The sequence below is a fragment of the Sus scrofa genome, chromosome 7 (genome assembly GCF_054392235.1).
Source record: "Sus scrofa isolate SSC_HxYL_T2T_F1_AM1 chromosome 7, Sscrofa_HxYL_maternal_Yorkshire_Landrace_v2.0, whole genome shotgun sequence".
Taxonomy (NCBI): Eukaryota; Metazoa; Chordata; class Mammalia; order Artiodactyla; family Suidae; genus Sus; species Sus scrofa.
The window spans coordinates 21,611,783-21,639,008 of NC_139389.1; the positions used below are offsets into that span (position 1 = coordinate 21,611,783).

General features: G+C 42.2%; 7 protein-coding genes across 7 annotated transcripts; 3 read left to right on the plus strand and 4 right to left on the minus strand.

The window, feature by feature from the left end:
- Positions 1–2,622: 2,622 nt before the first annotated feature.
- On the minus strand, positions 2,623–3,009 carry H4C20 (H4 clustered histone 20). Its single transcript, XM_021099850.2, has one exon. The coding sequence runs from the start codon at positions 2,982–2,984 to the stop codon at positions 2,673–2,675; it is 312 nt and encodes a 103-aa protein (XP_020955509.1). The 5' UTR covers positions 2,985–3,009; the 3' UTR covers positions 2,623–2,672.
- Positions 3,010–6,755: 3,746 nt separating this feature from the next.
- Positions 6,756–7,212, minus strand: H2AC14 (H2A clustered histone 14). Its single transcript, XM_013977503.3, has one exon. It carries the CDS (start codon positions 7,177–7,179, stop codon positions 6,787–6,789), a length of 393 nt encoding a protein of 130 aa, XP_013832957.1. The 5' UTR covers positions 7,180–7,212; the 3' UTR covers positions 6,756–6,786.
- A 245-nt stretch (positions 7,213–7,457) lies between these two features.
- On the plus strand, positions 7,458–7,928 carry H2BC14 (H2B clustered histone 14). The gene has a single exon (XM_003356567.5). It carries the CDS (start codon positions 7,489–7,491, stop codon positions 7,867–7,869), a length of 381 nt encoding a protein of 126 aa, XP_003356615.3. The 5' UTR covers positions 7,458–7,488; the 3' UTR covers positions 7,870–7,928.
- Positions 7,929–9,642: 1,714 nt separating this feature from the next.
- H4C11 (H4 clustered histone 11) lies at positions 9,643–10,041 on the plus strand. The gene has a single exon (XM_005665661.4). The coding sequence runs from the start codon at positions 9,679–9,681 to the stop codon at positions 9,988–9,990; it is 312 nt and encodes a 103-aa protein (XP_005665718.3). The 5' UTR covers positions 9,643–9,678; the 3' UTR covers positions 9,991–10,041.
- Positions 10,042–14,513: 4,472 nt separating this feature from the next.
- Positions 14,514–14,911, minus strand: LOC100525821 (histone H4). The gene has a single exon (XM_021099852.2). It carries the CDS (start codon positions 14,873–14,875, stop codon positions 14,564–14,566), a length of 312 nt encoding a protein of 103 aa, XP_020955511.2. The 5' UTR covers positions 14,876–14,911; the 3' UTR covers positions 14,514–14,563.
- A 5,017-nt stretch (positions 14,912–19,928) lies between these two features.
- On the minus strand, positions 19,929–20,400 carry H2AC15 (H2A clustered histone 15). Its single transcript, XM_013977504.3, has one exon. It carries the CDS (start codon positions 20,361–20,363, stop codon positions 19,971–19,973), a length of 393 nt encoding a protein of 130 aa, XP_013832958.1. The 5' UTR covers positions 20,364–20,400; the 3' UTR covers positions 19,929–19,970.
- A 226-nt stretch (positions 20,401–20,626) lies between these two features.
- Positions 20,627–26,953, plus strand: H2BC15 (H2B clustered histone 15). Its single transcript, XM_013977505.3, has 2 exons — positions 20,627–21,081; positions 23,427–26,953. Exon 1 carries the CDS (start codon positions 20,678–20,680, stop codon positions 21,056–21,058), a length of 381 nt encoding a protein of 126 aa, XP_013832959.3. The 5' UTR covers positions 20,627–20,677; the 3' UTR covers positions 21,059–21,081; positions 23,427–26,953.
- The last annotated feature ends 273 nt before the right edge of the window (positions 26,954–27,226 follow it).

Sequence of the window (27,226 nt, forward strand, 5' to 3'; positions counted from 1 at the left end):
TGTTTTTAAAGAATTTAATTCCCCACCAGTGAGCTATGTTTATGTGTATAAGCTACATCACCCCTTGAGTTTGCATCTACATCCAATAGTTTCTTAGCAGCTGACAATCATAGGATAGGCTCCTTGACTGTCATCAGATACATCTAACCCTCCCAACTCCCCAGAGGGCCTAGAAGTTACCAAGGTAAGTTTTAATTTATTTTATTATTATTTTTAAGTATGGAAAAGAGATCTAATTCCATCAGTACATCAACAAGATTTTTTCAAATTTTTAAATTTTTTATTTTTTTGCTTTTCAGGGCCGCCCCCGCAGCATATGGAAATTCCCAGGCTAGGGATAGATTCCGAGCTGCAGCAGCCGGCCTACACCACAGCCACAGCAATACTGGGATCCGAGCCGCGTCTACGACTTACACCGCAGCTCCCGCCGGATCCTTAACCCACTGAGCAAGGCCAGGGATAGATCCTGCGTCAGATTCGCTTCGGCTGCGCCACTAGGGCAACTCCAACAAGAACTTTAACACAATAAAGAGACGAAGAAAGTTGCATCTTAAAAGCAGAATTTAGTGTTTTTATCCTGAAACAAATGATCATCGTCTTACATAAACATCGATTTGTGTGGATGGGTGAATGAGAGCTTGGGGAATACTTGATAACACAGTAATATACCAATGAATATAGTTACCAGTCACCTCAGTTAACTTTTCCAATAAAAGGCACAAATATTGAAAATTTCCTTTATAAGCATATAAAATATAATGTACACTGATGTGAAATTAGGTCATCTTTCTCAGAAATCTAAAGGTTCCAAAATTGGCTTTTGGCCTAGGATACAGGATTGGTTTCATCCCAGAATACTCAGGAGGTCTCCTAATTACCAGGACCCAGAAAACAGAAATGTTTTATTTATTTAGGGCCACATATTCAGTATATGGAAATTCCCAGGCTAGGGGTTAAATTGGAGCTGCAGCTGCCGGCCTATACCACAGCCCAACAGGATCCAAGCTGCATCTGCAACTTGCACCACAGCTCAGGGCAACACTGGATACTTAACCCACTGATGGAGGCCAAGGATTAAATCCACATCCTCTTGGATACTAGTCGGGTTCACTACTACTGCTGAGCCACAAAGGGAACTCCCCAAAATATTTTAAATCTGCCACAAAGGGCAAATAGACCTACCACGCGAACTTTGTACTTAACAGGGGCTCATGATGATAGGTAAAGTAGGCAAGGGTAGAAATTTTGAAGAGTGATTCAGTTTACATAACCCCTTTAGTGAGCTAATTGGTAGAGCAAAATCAGTTCACTTTCACACAATTTAGCACAGCATGGATGCCTTTTCCTAACAATGTTTATGGTTGGTTAATTTTTTTTTTTTTTTTTTTTTTTTTTAGCATGAACCAGGGTGTGAGAAACTTTAAAACTTAGTGCTCAGTTCTCAGAAAGCTTTACGTGGTTCTGAAAAGATAATTTAGTTTAAACTTATGCAAGTGGCTGTAATCGGCCCCACTGCTTGCCCTTGACTATAATATTAGGTATAAAATGGCATGTAAATTATGCACAGAACACTTAGGGATTTTTTTTTTTTTAAGAACCCAGAGAATTTTGTCAAAATTATTCAAGAAATCAATGGGCAGTCACAAACAGAAAATAGACCTCAGAAATGTTGGGGAAATATAATTAAAAGCAAAATCTCCCAATTCTGAAAACCTCTCCACAAAGGGAGTAGAAACATAAGTTTTATCATTGACTAAGCCTAAGTTAGAATGTGATGTGCATCACAGACAACCTGCTAAAGGGAAATAGTATTATTTTCCTAAACTGTTTTAAAATAGTATTATTTTCCTAAACTTTTTCAGAGATGGGGCCAGGGTCCTCGAAGAACACTCCTGAGTTGGGAGACTGGCTAGATGCATATAAAGCATTTGACCATACAAAGTTTAGCTATTGATGAGGAAAGTGTTTTGAAAGTTTTTAACTTCAGCTACAAAATATCTCTGTGTGTGTATGTGTGTATCTCCCTTGTTTTCTATTGGTGCATGTGATCAACGGCTCTTTAGTGTTTCTCTGCATTAGCCAGTTTCACCTTTGGATTTTTTTCTATAGCTGAGATCTGAGGGAATACTAAGACTTCCTCTAAGTCTAGACTTCCTAGTTTGTCTAATGACTTTTCAGTCCTGCAAAGATATTTTGAGTTCTCCTTTACCCACTATTTTCTGGTCATAAAAACCTCTTCTGTAATGAGGCCATTTTCCTTTTGAGTTGAATGTGGGATATTACTACTTAGCCTTTTAAGTTTTTGATCAGGTTTTTAAAAGCCTCTTTCACAGCCATGAGTTTGCTTCTTGAGCAGAGTGAACATAGGGAGGTCGAATGTCCTTAAGTTTAAGATATAAATTCAAAGTCTCATAGTTGCCCAATGTTACACTAGAGAGGCTCCAGGTGTACTTCCCTCCTTGCATTTGGGTGACCAGGTCATGTCTGCAAGCCCATGAGGTCAACTCACAGGCAAAGAGACAAACTCTCTCCCTAACAGGTAATGTTAGACAAGCATAAACCTCAAAGGCAGAGTATCAACAATAAAGTCAAACCAGCATTGCAGCTCCTCAGATGAAAAGGTGGGGGGCCCTGAAAAGGGCCTTTGTGCAGAGAAAGGAGACCGCGAGCACTCAGCCGCCGAAGCCGTAGAGGGTGCGTCCCTGGCGCTTGAGCGCGTAGACCACGTCCATGGCGGTGACGGTCTTGCGCTTGGCGTGCTCGGTGTAGGTGACGGCGTCCCGGATCACGTTCTCCAGGAACACCTTCAGCACCCCGCGGGTCTCCTCGTAGATGAGGCCGGAGATGCGCTTGACGCCGCCGCGCCGGGCCAGGCGCCGGATGGCGGGCTTGGTGATGCCCTGGATGTTGTCCCGCAGCACCTTGCGGTGGCGCTTGGCGCCCCCTTTGCCCAGGCCCTTCCCGCCTTTGCCGCGACCAGACATGACGACTAAGCCGGAACTCAGCAACGCTCGCCTCTGCCGGGATGCCGGCCTTTATACGGCCGTTGGCGGACCGAACTGAGAACCTGGAGAAAGAAGGCGGGAAGTCCGGCCGTAAGGGGGAGGGGAATCTGACCAAAAAAAAAAAAAAAAAAAAAAGAAAAAAAAAAGAAAAAAGAAAAGAAAAGCCTACCTGGTTCCTTTGCACTGTTTCACGCAACAGTGAACTATTTTGTTAGCGTGTTTTAAATTTTTAACAACTGTTTTTGAATGCGAAAGCAAAATGTTAACGTGGGAAGTGTAAAAAAGGAGAGCAATAAAATAACGCCTTATCCCACCACAGAGAGAGAGAGCACTACTGGTAACTACTAGGTTAGTATTTTGGTGAATAGATAAAAGCACACATCCTTTCAAAGAAAATTTAGACAATGCAGTAAGTGGCATTTCGGAATGTCTTTGCAATGATTACATTTTAATCCCACCCCCCCTTCTTCTTCTTCTTTTTTTTTTTTTTTTTGCTTTTAGGACCACACAAGTCATGTGGTAGGTTCCCAGGCTAGGGACCAGATCAGAGCTGCCGCTGTTGGCCAGAGCCTGAGCCACAGCCACAGCCACAGTAACACCAGATCCGAGCCAGGCCAATGCCAGATCCTTAACCCACTGAGCTATGTCAGGGATTGAACCCGAATCCCCATGGATACTAGTAGGGTTATAACGCGCTGAACGATAATTGGAACGTCCTCAATTTCCCTTATATAAAGAGAAAAATATTTTTAACGTTTGCTTGTTATTCTTATGAATTCTCCTTGATACAGTTTTAACTAACTCCCTAGCAGCCAGTTTTTTTGTTTTGTTTTGTTTTTTGTTTTTTTTAATGAACCAACTTTCCATTTAATACAAATTTACTTCTCTATACTTGGGTATACTATACTATACTATACTATACTATACTATACTATACTATACTGACATTTTAAATGAAGGATAGCATAATATACCACCCCCAAATATCTCTATTTAGCATAAGAATCATTTTGAGCTGATTATTTTTGAGAAAAAGGAGACACAACAGAATCTCTAAAATCACATTAGAATTTATTCCTTTTTAATGGAAGTGTACATTCATATGAGAAATCTCCATTTGTAAGAATATTTCCCTCTATGAGCCCAGGAGAGAAAGATAACTCACAAGAAAATTTCCAACGCAGAAGCTGCAGGACTTTTTTGCAGAGGGCAAAATTAACGGGAGGTCAATTAACTCCAGAAATAAAGTTTAAATAATACTTTTGAGTTCCCACAATGGTGTAGTGAAGTAAGAATCTGGGCTTGCCACAGCTGTGATGTAGGTTGCAACTGTGGCTTGGATTAGATTTCTGCCCTGGGAACTTCCATAATGGCCATTAAAAAAGAGAAGAAAAAACTTTCATAAATCTTCTGCCACCAAAATTGAACTTTAGTTCTTAGGAAAACAACTTACAGTATAAACTGCGGAGTTCTAGAAAGTTCTTCAGGATTCAATTTAAATTAGAAACATCTAAATTATCTTGGCAAGATTTATAGGAAGTTTTTAAATCTCAATTTTTATTTTGTTTTAGCTTGGCTTTTTAGGGCCACACCTGCAGCATAAGTAAGTTCTGAGGTTAGAGGTTGAATTTGAGATACAGCTGCCAGCCCTCACCACAGCCACCGCAACACAAATACGAGCACCTCTAACAGCACAGCTCACAGCAATGCTGGGTCCTTGACCTTCTGAGCCAGGCCAGGGATCAAACCTGCGTCCACATGCATACTATTCACACTAGCCAGGTTCGTACCGGGTTCTCCATTTTAAAATCCAAGTTTTACTTGGATAGTAAAGAGGAATATAGCAAGTGCTTTATCCAATGAAATTGGGATAGTCAATTATTTAAAAAAACTTAGTCAACATGTGGAATTAGAAACAATGATATAACACATTTGAACATTTTTAGTTAAAAATTTACATTCATTTGTCAACTAATTGATTATAAGCTCTGATTTGATCAACCAAAACCACATCAGGAGGAGTTCCCTGGTGGTGCAGTGGGTCAAAGATCCAACATTATCAGTGCAGTTTCCATCCAACGCAAAACCCAAAAGTAAACAACCCCCTTCCCCTCCCCCCACCATACATACACCAATAATTAAGGCAGGCATGAATTTAACAATATGGTGGTTCTTGTGGGGAATAGAAGTAATGCAATGAAGCAAGTGTTAGTAATTGCATCATCGACATAAGAATAACTGCATATTTTATTCTTTTTTTTTCCGCTCCCGCGGTATATGGAGGTTCCCAGGCTAGGGGTCGAATACGGAGCTGTAGCTACCGGCCTACGCCAGAGGCACAGCAACGCGAAATCCGAGCCGCATCTGCAACCTACACCACAGCTCACGGCAACGCCGGATCGTTAACCCACTGAGCAAGGCAGGGACCGAACCCGCAACCTCATGGTTCCTAGTCGGATTCGTTAACCACTGCGCCACGAAGGGAACTCCCATATTTTATTCTTATAAATTGAAAGAACTTGGAGTTCCCATCGTGACATAGAGGAACGAATCCGACCAGGAACCATGAGGTTGCAGGTTTGAGCCCTGGTCTCGCTCAGTGGGTTAAGGATCCAGCATTGCCATGAGCTCTAAGTCACAGACGCGGCTCAGATCTGCCATTGCTGTGGCTGTGGCTGTGGCCGGCAGCCATAGCTCCTATTAGACCCCTGGCCTGGGAACCTCCATGTGCCGGGTGTGCGGCCCTAAAAAGACAAAAAAAAAAAAAAAAAAAAAGAACTTAAAGAACTTGTAGGCCTTTCTTGGGAGCTGTACAATTTACATTACAGCTCTAGTTATGATATAGTTGTTTAACATTTACAAACTCAAAATTCATATGGTTTTTAAAGAGGGAAAAATTGAATAATTAGATTTGGACTTTCCCATATCAAATAAAAAAGTTAGAAAAGGGAAGAAAGGTAATATCTCCGTCTGGAGTTGCCGTGGTCACTTTTATTCCAAGGCGTATTATTTACATGTGACTGTAGTTGAGTCTTAAATATAGGAAATTTAAATATTTCATAAAACTCAAAACAGTCCAACAGACTAAGATTGCCGTAAAAGCTTATTTTCATTAAAATTTTTCAGAAGGAAAAGTACGCATTGACTGATGAAAAATTGAAGGCCCTCTCCAGCTAGGATAACTTGGTGATTGGAAAGGAGAGTGATGGAGAAGGGGGTTAAAAGAAAAAAAAAAAAAAATCAGTGACAGCACTAGGGCTAAGAACTTGATACCATAATTTACAATATCCACATTTCCTATTTGTTAAGGCGCACCGTCTTTCTAATGTAGTTTCCGTAGTGTCTTTACTTCACCATTCACACAAAAGTTCACTATGAAACATATACCCTAAGTTATTTGAAACAAAAAATTTAACCGGTTTGCATTACTATCGCATTCCCATTTAGGAGGGTGAAGGTTGTTAAGATTCAATGGAGTTAGGGGAGAAAGGATGGTAGATCAAAGTTACAGGGTGCTGAATTTTTGTCTCAGAACATTTGCCTCTATGTGGGGAAACCACAGGGATGCAGCAACATTTGCCCTCCTCGCAGTTCAAATTAAGAAAGTGCTGTTTTACATTTAGGAAAGCAGGTAATGTACTGGTGAAAAAACCCTCGTCCAAATTTTACTACTAGAGAAAATGCGACTGTAAAAGTACAGCTCTTTTTGTTGATAAGGTAGGTGGCTCTGAAAAGAGCCTTTTGGTTTGGGAAGGTCTGAGTTGCAAGAGACACCAGACCTCTATTTGCCCTTGGGCTTGTGGTGACTCTCAGTCTTCTTTGGCAGCAGCACAGCCTGAATGTTGGGCAGGACGCCGCCCTGAGCGATGGTGACTTTGCCCAGTAGCTTGTTGAGCTCTTCATCATTACGGATGGCAAGCTGCAAGTGGCGCGGAATGATGCGCGTCTTCTTGTTATCGCGGGCCGCGTTCCCAGCCAGCTCCAGGATCTCGGCCGTCAGGTACTCCAGCACCGCCGCCAGGTACACGGGCGCGCCGGCGCCGACCCGCTCGGCATAATTGCCTTTGCGGAGCAGGCGGTGCACTCGGCCCACCGGGAACTGAAGCCCGGCCCGCGAGGAGCGGGTCTTGGCCTTTGCGCGGGCTTTGCCGCCCTGCTTGCCTCGTCCAGACATTGCTTAGAAATGGACCCACCGCCAAGGATGACTGAGGGAAACGTACAGAAAGTACCGTTTATAGCCCCTGCTGGGCGCGAAAAGGAAACTGTACGATTGGGTAATGTTTCACTTTCGTTTCGACCAATAGATACACGACTAGGTAGGTTGCGTGTCTTGATTGGGCTAAACCTATCAGTGACGTCACGGTCAAGTAACCACCATTAGACACAAAGCTGGTTTACACCTCATTTGCATAAACCATAGTACTTAAAGAGGAGCCTTTCTAAGCTTTTCTTGTTCATTTTCTTTTGAACGTTTATTCTCAGCATGCCTGAGCCAGCTAAGTCCGCTCCTGCCCCCAAAAAGGGCTCCAAGAAAGCGGTGACCAAGGCGCAGAAGAAAGACGGCAAGAAGCGCAAGCGCAGCCGCAAGGAGAGCTACTCGGTGTACGTGTACAAGGTGCTGAAGCAGGTCCATCCAGACACTGGCATCTCGTCCAAGGCCATGGGCATCATGAACTCATTTGTCAACGACATCTTTGAGCGCATCGCGGGCGAGGCCTCGCGGCTGGCGCATTACAACAAGCGCTCGACCATCACGTCCCGGGAGATCCAGACGGCCGTGCGCCTGCTGCTGCCCGGGGAGCTGGCCAAGCATGCCGTGTCCGAGGGCACCAAGGCTGTCACCAAGTACACCAGCTCCAAGTGAGTTCCTGTGTCTGGATCAGACTTCTTAACACCCAAAGGCTCTTTTCAGAGCCACCTATACCATTTCCAGTAAAGAGCTCGTGCGCTGTTAGGTCTATTTATTTACAAATGACTGTCTTTTTGGTTAAAGTATTATAAATGTTTATATGTTTGCAGTTTTTTTTTAAATTACAGATTATGAGTTCTTAGTAAGACTATTAACCCAAATAACGCCTCTGTTCTTAGGGTTGAAGTGGTATTTGAAAAGGTCTCTGCACTGCCAGCAGGCTGGTGCGCATCACCGTAATTACTGAGGTGTCTTTCATCTGGTCTCTTGTCCTTTCTAATATTTAGCTACTTATTGCCTAAGATTCTGAAGTCACAGGTCTGAGTTGACAGTGTCGCAGAATTAATAGCCTAGTGTGTATCGATCCCCAAGGACAGGCCCACAACCTCGAGCATCTTTAAAATCTCAAATCGTCATTTTTGGAAGTTGAAGTTATTTTAAGGTCATGTGGAAGCACAGTTTTGATTATTCCTTTTTCTGGTTTCTCACTTATTTCCATCTTGAAATTTGCAACACCCTTGTGCACTAACTCCCATCTGAAATTTTAAAAAGATAAGAATTGTGAAAAAGATTAGACAGCTTTCAGTGGCGTACAGAAGTGTTTCAAAAATAAACTTGTCTTTTCTCTTTTGCTAGGCTGAGTGAAGTTGGAAAATCACCTCTAGCTCACTTTGAAATGTATCTACTCTATGTAGGCAGGAAAGCCTGTTGCCTCTGAAAAACCCAGAGGTTTTATTTTTTTCTTGAAAGAAGTTACAATGTTTAAAACATTTTAATGGAAACAGTAAAAAGTGTAATGCTTCTTAGTACACTACAGAAATTAATTGCAATAAAGTGGTCCTTTATCATTAGGAGATAAAGCAACCTTGCTGGGTGACCATTTGATCAACTGAAGACAAAAATCATCTACCCCAAAATTAATTCTGAATGTAACAGACTTTAAAAACCACAATGTATAGAACAGAATAGAATTTTTGTTATAGTTCAAAGATTTAAAAGTGACACCTCATCCTAGAGAAGAGAATTAAAAAAAAAAAAATTTGGCTAAGGAATTGCTGGGCAATTGTTTAAAACTGTCCTGTATAATATTCACGGGAAGGAATAACAAGCAGATGTTAATCATTTTAAATACAAGGGACTTTTTTAAATAAAAAAAAACCTTAAGGGAAATCTGTTTAATTATAACTAGTGTAAAGAGGTTTTAAAACGCCATATGCAGTATTGCATACATTTTCTTTGAAAAGAAGTATTTTTATCTGTTCAATAAAGTACAAAGTAGCAGTAGTGATCTCTGTGTAGTGGGATAACAGGTTGTTACCTTTTTTTTTTTAAAGTCTGAGATGATAAACATTTTTTATTACATTTTTCCCCCACTGTACAGCATGGGGACCCAGTTATACATACATATATATATATACATAATTTTTTCTCCCACTGTTGTGTTCTCGGTTGTTGCTGTATTGCTTGTTCTATTCTGTATTTCCCACATTAATGTTTGCATTCGCATTCAAAAGCAATTGTTAAAAACTTTTAAATTTAAAAAGGTAACAAAATAGTTGCTACAGTGAGAAACAGTGTAAAGGAACCAAAGACTTTTTTTTTTTTTTTTTTTTCTTTTTCCCTTTACCAGCTTCCCCTCCCACTTAGGGAGGTATTTCCCGCCTCCTTTCTTCAGGTTCTCAGTTCGGTCCGCCAACGGCCGTATAAAGGCCGGCATCAGGGCCGACTAGGGACCACTAGCTGCTGTTTTTGTGATATTTCGAAATGTCTGGTCGCGGCAAAGGCGGGAAGGGCTTGGGCAAAGGGGGCGCCAAGCGCCACCGCAAGGTGCTGCGGGACAACATCCAGGGCATCACCAAGCCCGCCATCCGGCGCCTGGCCCGGCGCGGCGGCGTCAAGCGCATCTCCGGCCTCATCTACGAGGAGACCCGCGGGGTGCTGAAGGTGTTCCTGGAGAACGTGATCCGGGACGCCGTCACCTACACCGAGCACGCCAAGCGCAAGACCGTCACCGCCATGGACGTGGTCTACGCGCTCAAGCGCCAAGGGCGCACCCTCTACGGCTTCGGCGGCTAAGTGTTTGGTATCGCCATATTTTCCCTAACAAAAGGCCCTTTTCAGGGCCCCCCACTTTTTCATCTGAGGAGCTGTGATGCTAGTTTTGTTTTCTTTTTTTCTTTTTTTTGCACCCAGGGGTGCTCGGACTATAAACCATGTAGCGTTTTGTTGGTCTGGGCTTCCTGCATTCCAGTGCCACCGTTTGTACAGTAGGGGCCGCTGCTCCACCAGTCCCTCATTTTTGAATATATTTGCTCAAAGTTTGCGTGGTTTTTTTAATTGAGTAAAGTGGGAGAAAACACTTCTGGATGCTATGTTCAGTACAATGCAACTTTTACAACTTAACCACTTTCAAACTGGAGTAACACTCCTATCTCAGATAACCCACACCCACTGTTTTACTGTCAAGTAAAATTTAGAGTTATGGCTGTGCTAACTTGGATGACATGTCTTCAGGTCCAAAACTGGGAGGAAAGTTGTAGAAAAGTTTTTGTCTAGGGCTGTTCATTAGTGACATCTGCTCCTCTGTATGTAATAGCTCTAGTCAAATCAGAAGCTTGTTGGCATGTTCTATGTGCTTGGAGAAAAGTCAGAAAATAGCCTATTGCTGGTCTGGATCTCTTTCACCATAAAAGATAGAACTTTAAAAATTTAAATTAGAATATTAGTCGAATCAAGAGAGTAAACGTTTTTTGGTTTTTTGCTTTAATGGTGTGTCATAATTAGCACTCGAGTGTTTCTGTATTTGGTGAAATGATGAATGTCATTGGTGATAACTGTGGAGGGACAATAATATGCATTCAGATAAAGCAAAAGTACAAAGTTTCTGGTCCCCATAGTGAGTACTGACCTTTTTATTTTTTCATTTATTTATTTTTTTAAATATCCGCACCTGTGCATATGGACGATCCCAGGGGGCAGTGATTGAATCTGACCCACAACTGCACCAATGCTGGATTCTTTAACCCACCTTGCCAGACCTGAGATCAAACCCACTTCACAGCAGCTACCCAAGCCACTGCAGTGGTAAGGCTGGATCCCTAAGCTGCTGCACCACAGGTGAACTCCTTAAATCAATTTAAACACATAGCCTGAGGTTGGGGAATGATATAGGTTAAGATGTAAGGGTTCGAGGATATATATGGGCCAGAGTAGATGAATCATGAATTAGGCAATGTTCAGATCTATTTCTGCTCCATTAGCCTTCCCTGTTTTTGGTTTGGTTATGAAGCCAAGTCCAGGTTTGGGTAAGAATGTCCACAAATGGAAGTTATCCTGTGCCAATAACAGGTGCCTAATCTGTCAAAGAGAAACGAACATCTCTAGCCATGGTTGTTGCTCACCAATTTGCCTGCCGAGTAGCCATGGACTTTGTATATCTTGGACAAAGGACACACGGGGTCAGAATGGATATCACCAGTGGGTGACTGAATTGAGGTACCCATATCCCAGATATATCTAGTGTATCAAAACTATTCAGTGCCTCATGTATCTCAGGCATAATTAATGTCCAGGTGTATCAAGTATAACTAGTGCCTCAAGAATAGCACATATTTCTTGGTCCTTTATTTATATAATTAGTGTTGCTAAAACTCGATCTCTTTCCATGGGTGCTGAATAGAAACAGCACCAGAGACAGAGTTTTGAGTGAAGGAGAAAAAATAGCTTTCATGGTTTTGCCAGGAAATGAGGCCATGGCGGGCTAATGCCTTAAAAACTGTGCCCCACTTTGGGGAAAAATTGAAGGGAGTTTTATATTCTAAAGGGAGAAAAAAAAGGGTTTCAGAAAAGAATCAGGATTGGGATAAACATGCATTCTTCTTTCTTTGGGGGAAGCTTTATAACTGAAGCTGGCCTCTAGGAGATCTTGGTACGATCCTGGTGGTGATCTGGGTTATTGCCTAGAATGACAGTACTTGTGAAAAAGGGCATATTGATCAGAGTTTAGAACAAACTAGGAAAGTTCCTGAAATATGTAATGTGCTCATCTTTAGCCCACAGGCAATTGTGCTCAGGATGCCTTATCTTTACCTTAAAGGTGATTGTGTTTAGGGTGCAATCAAACAAGGGAGAAGGACAAGAAAGGGCTCCAAGTGTTCAATTTTTTTTATTTTAATTTATTTTATTTTTTATTTATTTATTTTGTCTTTTTGCCATTTCTTGGGCCGCTCCTGCGGCATATGGAGGTTCCCAGGCTAGGGGTCGAATCAGAGCTGTAGCCACCGGCCTACGCCAGAGCCACAGCAACTCGGGATCCGAGCCGAGTCTGTGACCTACACCACAGCTCACCGCAACGCCGGACTGGATGTTACCTTTTTTTTATTTTTGCTTTTTAGGGCCACACCTGCAGCATATGGAGTTTCCCAGGCTAGGGGGTCTCATCAGAGCTACAGCTGCCGGCCTACACCTCAGGGCAATGGCTGGCTCCTTAACCCACTGAGCGAGGTCAGGGACTCAAACCTGCAACCTCATGGTTCCTAGTTGGATTTGTTCCGTGACGGAAACCCCTGTTTTTTTTGTTTTTTTGTTTTTTTTTAACTTTCTCACTAGCTATATAGTACTTAATGCATCTTATGAGTTTCATCTATCACATTTGTTTCTCCACAGTACATTTAAATCTCTGCAAATAGTATAAGAAATATAAATCTCAAAATGTTTAAGAAGCTAAAATCAAGAACTTAATCAACTATGATCAGACCCTTAGGAATTTTATGAGAGTATTTAAAATTTTATCTTTTGTTCAACTTGATCTATTTTAATGACATTCTTGTGAAAATGCAGAAAGTCCTACTTGTTTTGAGGAGTGATTAGCCCTAAGCCTATGTCAATAACTACATTTTTTTGGTTGTCGTTCTCTCTTTTTAGGGCCGCACTCGCAGCATATGAAGGTTCCCAGGCTAGGGGTCCAATCAGAGCTGTAGCCGCCGGCCTATGCCAGGGCCAGCCACAGCAAGCAGGATTCGAGCCCTGTCTGCGGCCTACACCACAGCTCACAGCAATGCCGAATCCTTAACCCTCTGAGCAAGGCCAGGGATAGAACCTGCATCCTCATGGATACCAGTCAGGTTCTTTAACCACTGAGCCATGCTGGGAACTCCACATTCTTACGTTCTTATGAAATTTCATAAAGCAGTTTTAAAATGAAATCCAAATCCAATCACTCTTCTGTATTGTTTTGTAGACAGGGCAAATCTATATATTTTCTTTTTTAAAATTTTGCTTTTTAGGGCTGCACCCTGTGGCATATGAGAGTTCCCAGGCTAGGGGTTGAGTGGGAGATATAGCTGCCGGCCTCCAACACAACCACAGAAATGGGGAATCCCAGCCGCATCTGCAAGTCGGGTTGGTTTCTACTGTGCCACAACTGGGAACTCCAATCTATATATTTTCTGTAGTCATTAAGTATTCCTGACAATTTACCTAAAGTGGTTTTTTCGGTTTTGTTTTGTTTGTCTTTTGTCTTTTGTCTTTAAAGTGCCGCGGCATATGGAGGTTCACCAGGCTATGGGGGTCTAATCAGAGCTGTAGCCGCCGGCCACAGCAACGTGGGATCCAAGCCGTGTCTGCGACCTACACCACAGCTGACGGCAATGTCGGATCCTTAACCCACTGAGTGAGGTCAGGGATCCAACCCTCAACCTCATTGTTCCTAGTCGGATTCGTTTCTGCTGTGCCACAACGGGAACGCCTAAAGTTCTTTTAATTGAATATTTTCCTAACTTTTGAGGAATCAGTTTGAAACAGAGTAACTGAAAGTCTAAGAATGATTTAGTAAAGGACTTTTAGCTCCTATCAAATGAGTTCATTCAGTCCCAAGTCGTTATTCTTGCTTTGTTATCTTGGGTTAAGCAGCCTGCTTCTAGCATGGCTTGGAAAATCTTAAATCAGTTCGAGTTGTGGCTCAGCAGGTTAGGAACCAGACTAGTATTCATGAGGATTCAGAATTCAGGCCAGATCCCTGGACTTGCTCAGTGGGTTGAGGATCCTGCGTTGCCATGAGCTGTGGTGTGAGGTCGCAGCTGCATCTCCGATTCAACCCCCTAGCCTGGGAATTTCCATATGCACAGGTGTGGCCCTAAAAAGCTAAATAAATAAATCTTAAATCAGTCAGTCCTGTGGTAGAATGTGATAGTATCAGGTATTTAGATGCTTCTTCTGGAAAACTCAATTTCAGAACTGTTGTTTGTGGCGAGGGCCTTTAGAATTAATGTGTAGAAAACTAGTAACCATCTGCTGACAAGATGTTTATAGTTTACCCAACAAAAAGTTTAACACATCAGTAATATTTTGCCTGGTTAACTTAAGATGTGGTTTCCTTTTGTTCTTTTTCAAATATTGCCCCAAACATAACAATTTTCATGACTGTATATGCTTAATCACAAAAATGAAAAAAACGTCAACTCACACAGGGTAAGGGATGAGTTGTTTTGGCACCTAAACTTGAAGAAGCATAAAACTCATAGCTGAGAGTTATCAACAATAGTAAGCAAGAAAGAAAACTCAAAGAACAAACCAGCATTGCAGCTCCTCAGATGAAAAGGTGGGGGGCCCTGAAAAGGGCCTTTGTGCAGAGAAAGGAGACCGCGAGCACTCAGCCGCCGAAGCCGTAGAGGGTGCGTCCCTGGCGCTTGAGCGCGTAGACCACGTCCATGGCGGTGACGGTCTTGCGCTTGGCGTGCTCGGTGTAGGTGACGGCGTCCCGGATCACGTTCTCCAGGAACACCTTCAGCACCCCGCGGGTCTCCTCGTAGATGAGGCCGGAGATGCGCTTGACGCCGCCGCGCCGGGCCAGGCGCCGGATGGCGGGCTTGGTGATGCCCTGGATGTTGTCCCGCAGCACCTTGCGGTGGCGCTTGGCGCCCCCTTTGCCCAAGCCCTTCCCGCCTTTGCCGCGACCAGACATTTCGAAATATCACAAAAACAGCAGCTAGTGGTCCCTAGTCGGCCCTGATGCCGGCCTTTATACGGCCGTTGGCGGACCGAACTGAGAACCTGGAGAAAGAAGGCGGGAAGTCCGGCCGTAAGGGGGAGGGGAATCTGACCAAAAAAAAAAAAAAAAAAAAAAAAGAAAAAAGAAAAGAAAAGCCTACCTGGTTCCTTTGCACTGTTTCACGCAACAGTGAACTATTTTGTTAGCGTGTTTTAAATTTTTAACAACTGTTTTTGAATGCGAAAGCAAAATGTTAACGTGGGAAGTGTAAAAAAGGAGAGCAATAAAATAACGCCTTATCCCACCACAGAGAGAGAGAGCACTACTGGTAACTACTAGGTTAGTATTTTGGTGAATGGATAAAAGCACACATCCTTTCAAAGAAAATTTAGACAATGCAGTAAGTGGCATTTTAGAACGGTTTGCACTGACTGCATTTTAATAAATTTCCTTTGTTTAAAGAGAAAATATTTTAATGTTTGCTTCTTATTCTTATGAATTCACTTTAATAGTTTTAACCAATTCCCTGGTAGCCACTTTTTAAAAATCATTTTTCCTTTTAACACAAATTTACTTCCTCACTATGCTTGGGTATACTATACTATACTGACTTTTTTTTTTTTTTGGTCTTTTTGTCTTTTTAAGGCCGCACCCGAGGCATATATGGGGGTTCCCAGAGTAGGGGCTGAATTGGAACGACAGCTGCTCCGCCTATGCCACAGCCACAGCAACTCGGGATCCCAGCCGTGTCTGCGACCTACACCACAGCTCAAGACAACTCAAGATCCTTAACCCACTGAGTGAGGCCAGGGATCTAACCTTCGATCTCATGGATGCGTGTCAGATTCGTTTATGCTGAACCACGGTGGGAACTCCATACTGACATTTTTAATGAAGAGTAGCATAATATGTGGCCCCAAATATCCCTCTTTAGCATAGTAATTATTGTGAGCTGATTATTTTTGAGAAAAAGCAGACACAACAGAAACTCTAAAATCATTAGAATCTATCCCTTTTTAAAGGAAGTTTACATTCTTATGGAAATCTTCATTTGTAAGAGTCTCTTCCTCTAATAGCCCAGAAAAGAAAGATAACTCATCATAAGAAATTTACCAATGCAGAAGGTGCAGGACTTATATTTGCTTTACCTTGTTTACTGTGCTTTTCAGGATTAACTGCTACAACAGTTCCTCTTCACCTCTTCAAAAAACATCTTTTGTCTTTATCTGAAGACTGTATGTAGAGTGGCAGTTCCTGCCACTTCTGGGAGTTTTACTCAGTTCCCCTCTTGGTGTATCCCATGTGTACAGGAGATGTACATGGTACTAAACTTCTGTTTGTTTTTCTCTTGTTAATTGGATTTTTATTATAGGGGGCTTGCAGCCACAGAACACGTGAAACTAATATTGTCATATAAACAATTGAAATAATAAGCAGAGATAAAAGTCTCGAAGAGGAGAAATTTATAAAAACCATACACACACACATACACACACACAAGCTTAAGGGAAAGGCATTGTCTGTGGGCCTGAGAAATTTGCTTTGTTGGGAACTCCTTAATTCTCTGTCCTTACTGTTTGCCCCTTGTCCAGATTCCCTTCCAAATTACTGGTCCCCAAAATCACTCAATCTATTTTATTAGTCTACCAGGTAATTAATATTCATTAACATCAGTAGCATTTATTTAAACGTGAGACTGTTGATAGATAAAAGTAGTAGGAGGCACACCAATTTAATAAGATCATCCAGATCAACTTTTTCCCACATAAATTATTATAAAGTGAAAAGGCAGTGTTAACCTTTCCAACTGGTCTTTGCTCCTTGGACCCCTTTGATCTTTTTTTTTTTTTTTTTTTTTTTGGTCTTTTTGCCATTTCTAGGGCTGCTCCGGTGGCATATGGAGGCTCCCAGGATAGGGGTCAAATCGGAGCTGTAGCCACTGGCCTACACCAGAGCCACAGCAATAGGGGATCCAAGCTGTGTCTGCAACACACACCACAGCTCAAGCCAACACGGGATCCTTAACCCACTGAGCAAGGCCAGGTATCGAACCCACAATCTCATGGTTCCTAGTCGGATTTGTTAACCACTGAGTCACAACGGGAACACCATGGATCCCTTTGATCTTTTAGGCTTCCTCCTCCAGTTTAGCTACTTTGTAGTTATTAATTCAACAATTTCTGCATTTTCCTCCATGTGATTTCAACCTCATTTAACTTTCAGTTTCTTTTTTGCTCTTATTTATATCACTTACTTTATAAGGATTTTTATTGTTATAAAATTACCACAATTTATTGACTATATTTTATGTACTTGTCATCAAACGAGTGTCTGGGGGATGCAAATATGAGCAAAACCCAGTCTTCACTCTAAGGGACTTTGTAAACTAGTGGATAAGATACTGAAGGGGTTCAGGATGAGCTCCCCGAAATACGTCACTTTCACATGTGGCTTATTTGAAGGTAAAGGCAATTGTGACCCTGCTATTTCATGAGGAACTCCTGCTCCTCCCTTAACTATCTAGAATTTAAATTGGAGGTCTTTCCTAGAATGAGAATTATTACCAGAGAAAAATACTATCTGACTGACCCATGTGCATGACAGGCCAAAACAATTACCCAACACCTGCTTTTCTTCTTATTGTCCTGTGAATCATCCTCTTGTTCTTGGAAGCCCCAGGTCCCTATCCTATTTCTTAGCTCAGGATGGCCTATAGGCCTCATCTTACCTTTCTGTCTTTGAACTTTTCATTTATGTGTGGTTCCTGTATGTATGAAATAAAATTCTATTTTTCTCCTGTTAATCGATCTCTTGTCAATTTGATTATTAGACTAGCCAGAAGAACCTTAGTAGAGGAAACTCTCTCTCCCAACAGTAAACAAAAAAATCTAACATGGGAATGTATTGTTTTGTGCTTTCATAGCAGTCTAGAGTCTGCGGAGGTGGAAATCAATGGGAAGAGCAACTTCAGAAATAAAGTTTGAATAATACCTTTGAATTTCAACTATTGTGCCCTGCGTGAACAATCTGGTGTTGCCACAGCTGTGGCATAGGTTGCAATTGTGGCTTGGATTGGATTTCTGGCCCAGGAACTTTCATATGCTGTGAGTCAAGCCATTAGAGAGAGAGAGAGAGAAATTTTTCTTAAATCTTCTAAAATTGAACTTTACTTATTATAAAAACAACTTAAAATATAAACTATGGAGTTACAGAAAGTTCTTCAGGATCTAGTTTAAATTAGAGGGAGTTCCTGTTGTGGCTCAGTGGAAATGAATGCGGCTAGGATCCGTGAGGACGGGGGTTTAATTTCTGGCCTTGCTCAGTGGGTATGGGATCTGGTATTGCCTTGAGCTTCGGTGTATGTAGGTCACAGATGTGGCTTGGATCCTGCATTGCTGTGGCTGTGGTGTAGGCTGACAGCTGTAGCTCTGATTGATGCCTCACTTGGGAACTTCCATAGGCCCCAAGTGTGGCCCTAAAAAGCAAAAAAATAAAAATTAAAAAAAATTAAATTAAATTAGAAATGATCTAAATTATCTTGGCAAGATTTTTGGGAAGTTTTTAAATCTCCATTTTTTAAATCCAAGTTTTACTTTTTTTCTAATTATGTATAAAGAAGAACAGCAAGTGCTTTATCCAATGAAATTGGAATAGTCAATTTTTAAAAATTCAGTTATGGTGGAATTATAAACAAACAATGATATATCATATTTGACCATTTTATGTTAAACAAAAAATTTATATTCATTTATCAATTATTTGGCTATAAGTTCTGATTTGATCTATCAAAACCACATCAGTCGGAGTTCCCTTGTGGTGCAATGGGTTAAGGATCCAGGGTTGCCACTGCCAGTTCCATCCCTGCCCAGGAATTTCTGCATGCCAGGACTGTGGTCAAAAGCAAAAAACAAAACAAAACTCAAAATAACCCCCCCCCAACCAGTAATTATTAAGGCAGGCATGAGTTTAACAATGTGGTGGTTCTTGTGGGGAATAGAAATAATGCAATAAAGAAAGTGTTAGTAATTGCATCGTCAACATCAATACGAGTAACTACATATTTTATTATAAATTGAAAGAACTTATAGGCCTCCCTTGGAGCTGTACCATTTACTTTACAGTTCTTGATATGAAATATGGTTGTTTAAAATTTAAAAACTCAAAATGCAGCTGGCTTTTAAAGAGGGAAAAAATTGAATAATTAGATTTGGATCTTCCCATATCAAATAATCACAAGTTAGAAAAGGGAAGAAAGGTAATACCTCCTTTTGTGATTGCTTGTGGTCACTTTTATTCCAAGCAGTATTATTTACATGTGATTGCAGTTGAGACATATATAGGAAATTCAAGTATTTCAGAAAACTCAAAACTTATTCCAGTGGACTAGGAATGCTATAGAAACTCGTTCTCATCAAAATTTTTCATAAGGAAAAGTACACATTGACTGATGTGGAGAATTGAAGGCCCTCTCTAGCTAGGGTGACTTGGTGATTGGAGGGAAGGGTGAGAGTGATGATGGGAGAAGGAAGTAAAAAAATTGACATCATTAGGACTAAGAACCTGATATGGCAATTTACAATACCCACTTTTCATATTTGTTAAGGCAACCACTTCCAAATGTAGTTTCCATAGTGTCTTTACTTCATCATTTACGTTAAGTTCACTATGAAATGTATTCTCTACCTGAAGCTATTTAAACAAAGAATTTACCTGCCTGGATTACTACTGTATTGCCATTTAGTAAAGTGAGTGGTGCAAAGATTCTACCGATTTAGGAGAATGAGGCTAAGATCACAGGGTGCTAGTTTTTGTCTCAGGACTTTGACTCTGTAGGGGAACTACAGAGATGCGTGAATCTTGCTCTCCTCTAAATTTAATTGAGATTACTGAGGAAAACAGTTTCATGTTTAGGAAAGCAACTAACGTACTAGGGAAAGTCCCTGGCCAAACTTTGCTACCTGAAAAACAGTGCGACTTCAAAAGCACAGCTCCTTTTGTTGCTAAAGTAGGTGGCTCTGAAAAGAGCCTTTGGTTTGGGAAGGTCTGAGTTACAAAGGACACCAAACCTCTACTTGCCCTTAGGCTTGTGGTGGCTCTCAGTTTTCTTGGGCAGTAGTACCGCCTGGATGTTGGGCAGGACGCCGCCCTGAGCGATGGTGACTTTGCCCAGCAACTTGTTGAGCTCCTCGTCGTTGCGGATGGCCAGCTGCAAGTGCCGCGGAATAATGCGCGTCTTCTTGTTGTCGCGGGCCGCGTTGCCCGCCAGCTCCAGGATCTCAGCTGTCAAGTACTCCAGCACAGCAGCCAAATACACTGGCGCGCCGGCGCCAACCCGCTCGGAATAATTTCCTTTGCGGAGCAGACGGTGAACTCTTCCCACTGGGAACTGAAGTCCGGCTCGGGAAGAGCGCGTTTTAGCCTTGGCGCGAGTTTTACCACCTTGCTTACCCCGTCCAGACATGATCAATGAAATAAACACAACCGGTACAATAAGTTGTGGAGCTATACAGTAAGTGCTACCATTTATAGTCTTTACAGGGCGCGAAAATGAAAGTGTGCCATTGGCCAAAGCCGCAGTTTTTCTTAACCCAATGAAATCCTAGCTTTGAAATACACTTATTTTGATTGGTCAAAACTATCAAGTGACGTGTCCACGATTCACCACCAATCATGACTTTGCTCGCTGCCTCCTTTGTATAAGAAGCTGAGAACGGAGCAGACGGTCTCATTCTCTTTCCTTTTACCTTTGGGTTGTTCGCAGATTGATTCCTGACTATGCCTGAGCCCTCCAAGTCCGCTCCGGCCCCAAAGAAGGGCTCCAAGAAGGCGGTGACCAAGGCGCAGAAGAAGGATGGCAAGAAGCGTAAACGCAGCCGCAAGGAGAGCTACTCGGTGTACGTGTACAAGGTGCTGAAGCAGGTCCACCCCGACACCGGCATCTCGTCCAAGGCCATGGGCATCATGAACTCCTTCGTCAACGACATCTTTGAGCGCATTGCCGGCGAGGCCTCGCGGCTGGCGCATTACAACAAGCGCTCGACCATCACGTCCCGGGAGATCCAGACGGCCGTGCGGCTGCTGCTGCCCGGGGAGCTGGCCAAGCACGCCGTGTCCGAGGGCACCAAGGCTGTCACCAAGTACACCAGCTCCAAGTGAGCCAGCCTGCAGCGGAGCGACTGGTAAGGCTCGTCCCACATCACAAAGGCTCTTTTCAGAGCCACTCAGTCTTCTAAAGAGACCTGGCACTCACTTTATACAGAGGTTTTTTTTATTTGCTGCAAAGAAGCAATTTCCGCTTTTTTTTTTTTGATCTTGTTAGAAGTTACTTCCACTAAGATGTAGGTGGCGCTGCAGCAACGCTCAATATTGTGTTAAATGTTTATGTCGAGAAGGATCAGGTGCATGATAGACAAGTGTAGTAAAGGAAACAAAATAGTTTTTTGTTTGCTTTTTAGGGCCGCATCCTCGTGGTGTGTGGAGCTTCCCAGACTAGGGTGTTGAATCAGTTGTAGCCGCTCGCCTACGCCACAGCAACGCAGGATCCTTAACCCACTGAGCGAGGCCAGGGATCGAGCCGTAACGTCATGGTTCCTAGTCGAATTCGTTTTAGCTGTGCCGCGATGGGAATTTCCAAAATACCGTTTCCTAAAACAAAACCCTCTCGCCTTTTAAAATATCACCCTGGCAAAAGCTTTCGTGAACAATCCCTTGAGAGCTCCATCTTTAATTTGAACTTAAACGTACCTGACTAAAGCGCTTGGCACACAGCAGAAAGGTACAAATCATTTTTGTTTGTTTGTTTTTTTCCCCATATTTTTCTTTGGCGAGAGATGCCGGCTCTTTTCCATGAGTTTGGATTTGCCGAATAGCAAGTTGGAAAGGTAGTAAAGAAAGAAATGGAAGTGAGAACCCAGTTCAGATCTTCGCACGCATCTATCAAGTTCCACCTTGGATTGGTAGCCAATCCAGATGCTGCGCTCGCAATTTGAAGCTTACCAACGGTTTCCCTTTGTGAATTAAGCCTAACTGGGAGAATTCAGGGCCCTCCCTGCGGCTTTGTGGAAAGAACTCATCATTTTCTCCACACCCTAATTTCTCTGAGTGAAATTTCTCTGTAAGGGAGGGATTAGGTCCTACTCCCTACTGTGTTTTTTTTCTCTGCATGTCCCTTGGATTTACTGTTCCTCTACTGATTGTAATAAAAATTTTAAAATAGTACAGAAGAAGAAGAGCTGTTCCCCTATCTTAAAATCAAGAAGTCAGGATCCCATCTCTTCATTTTAGGCCCTTAAGAATGGCATATTTAAAACTAGTTTGTCTCTCCCGGGAAAAAACCTGGAAGTCCATCCAAAAGAAGTGTTATTTTACCAACTGACCACTTGATTCAAAATTTACCATTTGTTCAAATTGCATAAGAAAGTATATGTGACCTAATATTTTTATTTTGCAATGTGCCAAGATAAGTGTCTAGCCATGAAAAAATCTCTCCAAGCTAAAGTCCGGCTTTGAGAAAGGGGAAAATTATTTTGAATCTTTGCTTAAGGTCTCAGGTTCAAAGTTGAATAGATCTGACTATATCTTTTTAGAAGTTGGAGGATGTAATTTTTAGGTGATTTATAATTTCATATTTTTGAACTTTTATAATACCCATATTAAAAGAGTAATTATAATGTATAAGAAAACAGGGACTGCAGTTCCCATTGTGGCTCAGTGGTTAACGAACCCAATAGCATCCATGAGGACTTGGGTTTGATCCCCAGCCTCACTCAGTGGGTTAAGGATCCAGCATTGCTGTGAGCTGTGGTATAGGTTGCAGACTTGGCTTGGATCCTGTATGGCTGTGGTGTAGGCCAAGGGCTACATCTCCATTTAGACCCTTAGCCTAGGAACTTCCATATGCAGGTGGGTGCAACCCTAAAAAGAAAAAAAAAAGAAAACATGTTTTGGAGTTCCTATTGTGTCTCAGCATTTTAAGAACCCGACTAGTACCCACAAGGATGTGGATTTGATCCATGGCCTTGCTCAGTGTATTAGGGATCTGGCGTTGCCATGAGTGTAGGTTGGAGATTGTGCTCAGATCTGGTTTGGCTGTGGTTGTGATGTAGGTCGGCATCTGCAGCTCCAATTCACCCCGAGCCTGGAAACTTCCATGTGCCACAGATGCACCCTCCCCCCCACAAGAAAAACCATGAAACCATGTTTATAAATTTAAGGAAATCAATAACTTACATAGTTAATGTGTCTGTGAAGCCCTAAATTTAAACACACAAGAGATTAGTTGCACTACTTTATCAGTAAGGGAAATAAGATATGCCTTGAAAAAGTATATGTTGTATTTGAGTAAAATATCTTAAGTTCAGGTATTTCATTCTGGCTTTGTATTTTTGGAGTGTCCATACTAAAGAGCTTAACATTCAACCGTTCAAACACCTTCACTTTATGGTCTAGGACATTTTTATCAAGGCTATCTTCTCTTCAATCACTTTTTTTCTTCTTAACCTTTCACATATCCTTTGTTTCCCAGAACTGTGTCCATCACTTCTTGCATGAGAAGGGATCCTTCTGAAGCCACCAGAATGATTAACCTCATCAGAGCCCTTTCAGTGACATCTACAGTGGACTCTCCACTTCCGCCATCTCGACAGTCCTCTGATATGTTTTTGTTGGATCTAAAATCTTGGCGGAGGCAAATCCCTGAACACCATCCTGACTTCTTAGGATGGGATCCTTATCCCCTTCACCTACATCAGTCTGTAGTTATTGCTTCCTTCAAGCCTAGTGTTTTGGCAGTGGCCACACCAGGGAACACAGATTTCTACAAGCCACAACCATGACTTTAAATAATGTGGCAGTTGTAATTTGATGGAGTTAAAAAGTATAGAAGAATATGTACCATACACTTACTACTCCAGTGTTCCTCACCGCAGTCCATTCCATGTGGGGAAAATGATGGCCTGCAATAGTCCTTTAAGGCCATTATCACTCCATACCTATTTCATAGATGAACAAACTGATGCACAGAGAAGGGGAGTAGTTTGTCTAAGTAGCTAGAAGATCAATGACACAGTCAGTTTATTAACTTCATGGTAGTGGCCTTCACTGTAAAAATGATAGATTTTGTGGGGTTTTATTATCATCATACTAAATTCTTTGAAAACGAATGGAGATGAGCCATCTGTATTCGTTTTAGCAATGGGTTTCTCTCTTTTATTCCCGAGGACAGGAGGAAAAGTAGAAAAAAGTAAAATGGCAATTTTTTTTCTTGGAGAATACTGGTCAAATTCTCTTTGGAGGATCATGTAGCTCTACCCTATACCCATAACACAATCAGTAACTTTTGCCTTTCCTATTAGAAAAAAAACATGTGTAGCAAAGTGCCTGTTGATTATAGCACTGAAATTGAGAGAAACTAAAATCTAACTTTTCCAAAAGACAATGCTCAAAAAATGCAAATTTAGGAGTTCCCTGGTGGTTTAGTAGTTAAGATTTGGCTCTTTCACCCTTGCAGCCTGGGTTTAACCTCTGGCCTGGGAACTGAAATCCCACATCAAGCCCCTGCATGTTGCAGCTAAAAAAAAAAAAAAAATTAAAATTAAAAAAAGAAAGATATATCACATAATGCTTGCAGACACCCTGTATTTCATTTGTTAGAAATGTGTGCCAATTTACATCTAAATCATGCTACCAAGGAGCAGAGAGAAACTTGCCCACTGAAACTCTCCGTGCAGGACATGGAGTTACTGTTATATCTCACATCTGACCATGATTTCTCCCTTGAAAGCAGTAATGAAATAGACAAGAAGAGGTCCCTCTCTGAAGCAGCAGCCCCACTGGGAAGACCGTTTATGCTCACTCTCCCAAAGAGTCAGCAATCCAGGTTTGCCCAAGTAAAAGGCTAAAAAATTATTACTGTGGATGCGATATGAATTCTGTTTAGTTATTTGCAACACAGATACTATGCAATTATTTTTAAAGTAGGAGTCTAAGCATTAACCTATCCTTATTCTCAGTTTCTTTGGGGGTAGGGGCACACCCACAGCACATGGAAGTTCCCCTGCCAGGGATCGAACCACACCACAGCAGTGACAATGGGGATCTTTCACTGCTAGGTTGCCAGGGAACTCCCACTTTTAGTTTCTTTTGTCCTCCTTGTTCCTTATCAAAGAACCAAAACTGCCTAGTCCAGGGAAGGAAGTCCTCCACCCCTGATTTCTATAAGCTGTTCTACTGAAAGGAAGGCAGCTATAATGGGGAGAATAATCCACCCTGCCAACCCTCAGAATGTAACAATATTTAGAGATAGACCTGCTTCAGTATGGGCCCCACTCCAATATGACTAGTGTCCTTTTTTAAAAGGCGAAATTTGGGGAGTTCCCACTGTGGCCACAGTGGGTTAGGATCTGACCGTAGCAGCTCTAGTCATTGCAGAGGCTCAGGTTCAATCTTGGATAGGAACCTCCATGGGTTGTAGAATGAATTTGGACACAGACAAGTACAGAAGGAAGATGTGTGAAGACAGAGGGAGGAAGATGGCCATTTATAAGCTAAGGAGAGAGGCGTAGAACCCATCCTCCCCTCCTAGCACTCAGAAGGAACTAAACCTGCTGGCCCCTTGATCTCAGACTTGTAGCTTCACAGCCGTGAGAAAACAAATTTCTGTTTTTTAAGCCACCCAGACTGAGGCACCTTGTTATGACTGCTGTAGAAAACTACTAAAGCAGTCAATGAATTAATATAATGTTACAATCCCAATCCTCTGTCTCTTTAGCTGTAGATCACTAGCACTTACCTAATTAGATTAGAAAAATAGATAATGCACAGTAACTAAAGACAGTACACACTCAATAAATGGCAGCCAGTAACTAATGTGATTTTTCCCCATATGCCAAAAGCAAGATGTAAGTGCCATAGAGTTTATTGCTTGAGGGTAGATTTTTAAGTGCAAAGCCATGATGTAAACACTGACATTCAATAATCCCCCAAATGACAAACTACTAGAGCAACTGAAATCAAGCACATCCAGGGAGTTCCCATTGTGGTGCACTGGAAATGAATCTGACTAGTATCCATGAGGATGAAGGTTTGATCCCTGGCCTTGCTCAGTGGGTTAGGGATCCGGTGTTGCCATGAGCTGCAGTATAGGTCACAGACAAAGCTCAGACCCACGTTGCGTAGGCCAGCAGCTGTAGGTCCAATTCCACCCCTAACCTGGGAACTTCCATATGCTGCGGCCCCCAAAAAGCAAAAACAAACAACAACAAACATCCAGATGTACAAGGAGATAAGCAACAGAAATACGTGAATGAGAATAAAATGCTGAAAATAGAAAAACAGAATGGAGCACCCAAAAGGTCATTCTGATATTCAGAATTAAGAAGCTACTCTAAAGAAGCCTGACCAGGTGGAAGGAGCACAGGCCCTGGAAAACATTTGAAGACTGAAGTTCTGCCCATTCTTGCTAGCTGGGTATCTTGGATACTACCTCAAGGAGTCGGTATGATCAGGCCATGCAAAATGACTCTTCTTCTCTCTGTACATCCCCTGCTCCAACAGCCCCTGCTTCCCCTCACTCTGCTCACAGGACTGACCCTTCTGCTTAATCACAGAGCTTATCAGGAGTTCCCGCTGTGGCTCGGGGTAAGTAACAGTTCCGCTGTGGTTCAGTGGCAATGAACCCTACTAGTATCCATGAGGATGTGGGTTTAATCCTTGGCCTCGCTCAGTGGGTTAAGGATCTGGTGTTGCTCGCCCCCCTCCTTCAACCAGTAATTGTCTTGATTTTTAGAACAAAATAGTGTCACCATGCTGGGTTTTTAAAGGGAAATATCTGCCCCTTATTAACCAAAGATACCTTGAAGGATGTCCTCTGCTGGTTTCCCTGGTAACGGATGAGCCCACCTGACAACAATTGCCCCTTAATTGATCCCCACGACACCCCTTGAAGACCATGGCCCTGTCCTGCCCACTGTTGGTACATCGCGGAGTGCCAGTCTAGGACATTGCTTCAGGCTTGTAAGATCCCCTATCAAATAAACCATTGATGTCCCTGTCGCTGTCTTGAGACATTTTTCTTCAGTCCTGAGGCTGGGCAATAACAGGACTTGCAAGCTTACCGTGTGCAGCCTAACTTCTGATTCTCCTGATTATCAGTAAAAGGAGATAATAATAAGGCCCCAGTTTTCTTAGGACTTTATGAGATGATGTGCACTGTTTCCAGGTGTGTTCTTGGGACCTGGATAAGGTGCACAAATGAAAGCTCTATGAAAAAGGCATGACACAGATTTTCTTCTTTCAATGAAATAATAAATCATTTGATAAATAAAA

Bases quoted from the DNA above. Each gene is read 5' to 3' on its own strand.
- H4C20 (XM_021099850.2), bottom strand. From the start codon at position 2,984: ATGTCTGGTCGCGGCAAAGGCGGGAAGGGCCTGGGCAAAGGGGGCGCC.
- H2BC14 (XM_003356567.5), top strand. From the start codon at position 7,489: ATGCCTGAGCCAGCTAAGTCCGCTCCTGCCCCCAAAAAGGGCTCCAAG.
- H2AC15 (XM_013977504.3), bottom strand. From the start codon at position 20,363: ATGTCTGGACGGGGTAAGCAAGGTGGTAAAACTCGCGCCAAGGCTAAA.
- H4C11 (XM_005665661.4), top strand. From the start codon at position 9,679: ATGTCTGGTCGCGGCAAAGGCGGGAAGGGCTTGGGCAAAGGGGGCGCC.
- H2AC14 (XM_013977503.3), bottom strand. From the start codon at position 7,179: ATGTCTGGACGAGGCAAGCAGGGCGGCAAAGCCCGCGCAAAGGCCAAG.
- H2BC15 (XM_013977505.3), top strand. From the start codon at position 20,678: ATGCCTGAGCCCTCCAAGTCCGCTCCGGCCCCAAAGAAGGGCTCCAAG.
- LOC100525821 (XM_021099852.2), bottom strand. From the start codon at position 14,875: ATGTCTGGTCGCGGCAAAGGCGGGAAGGGCTTGGGCAAAGGGGGCGCC.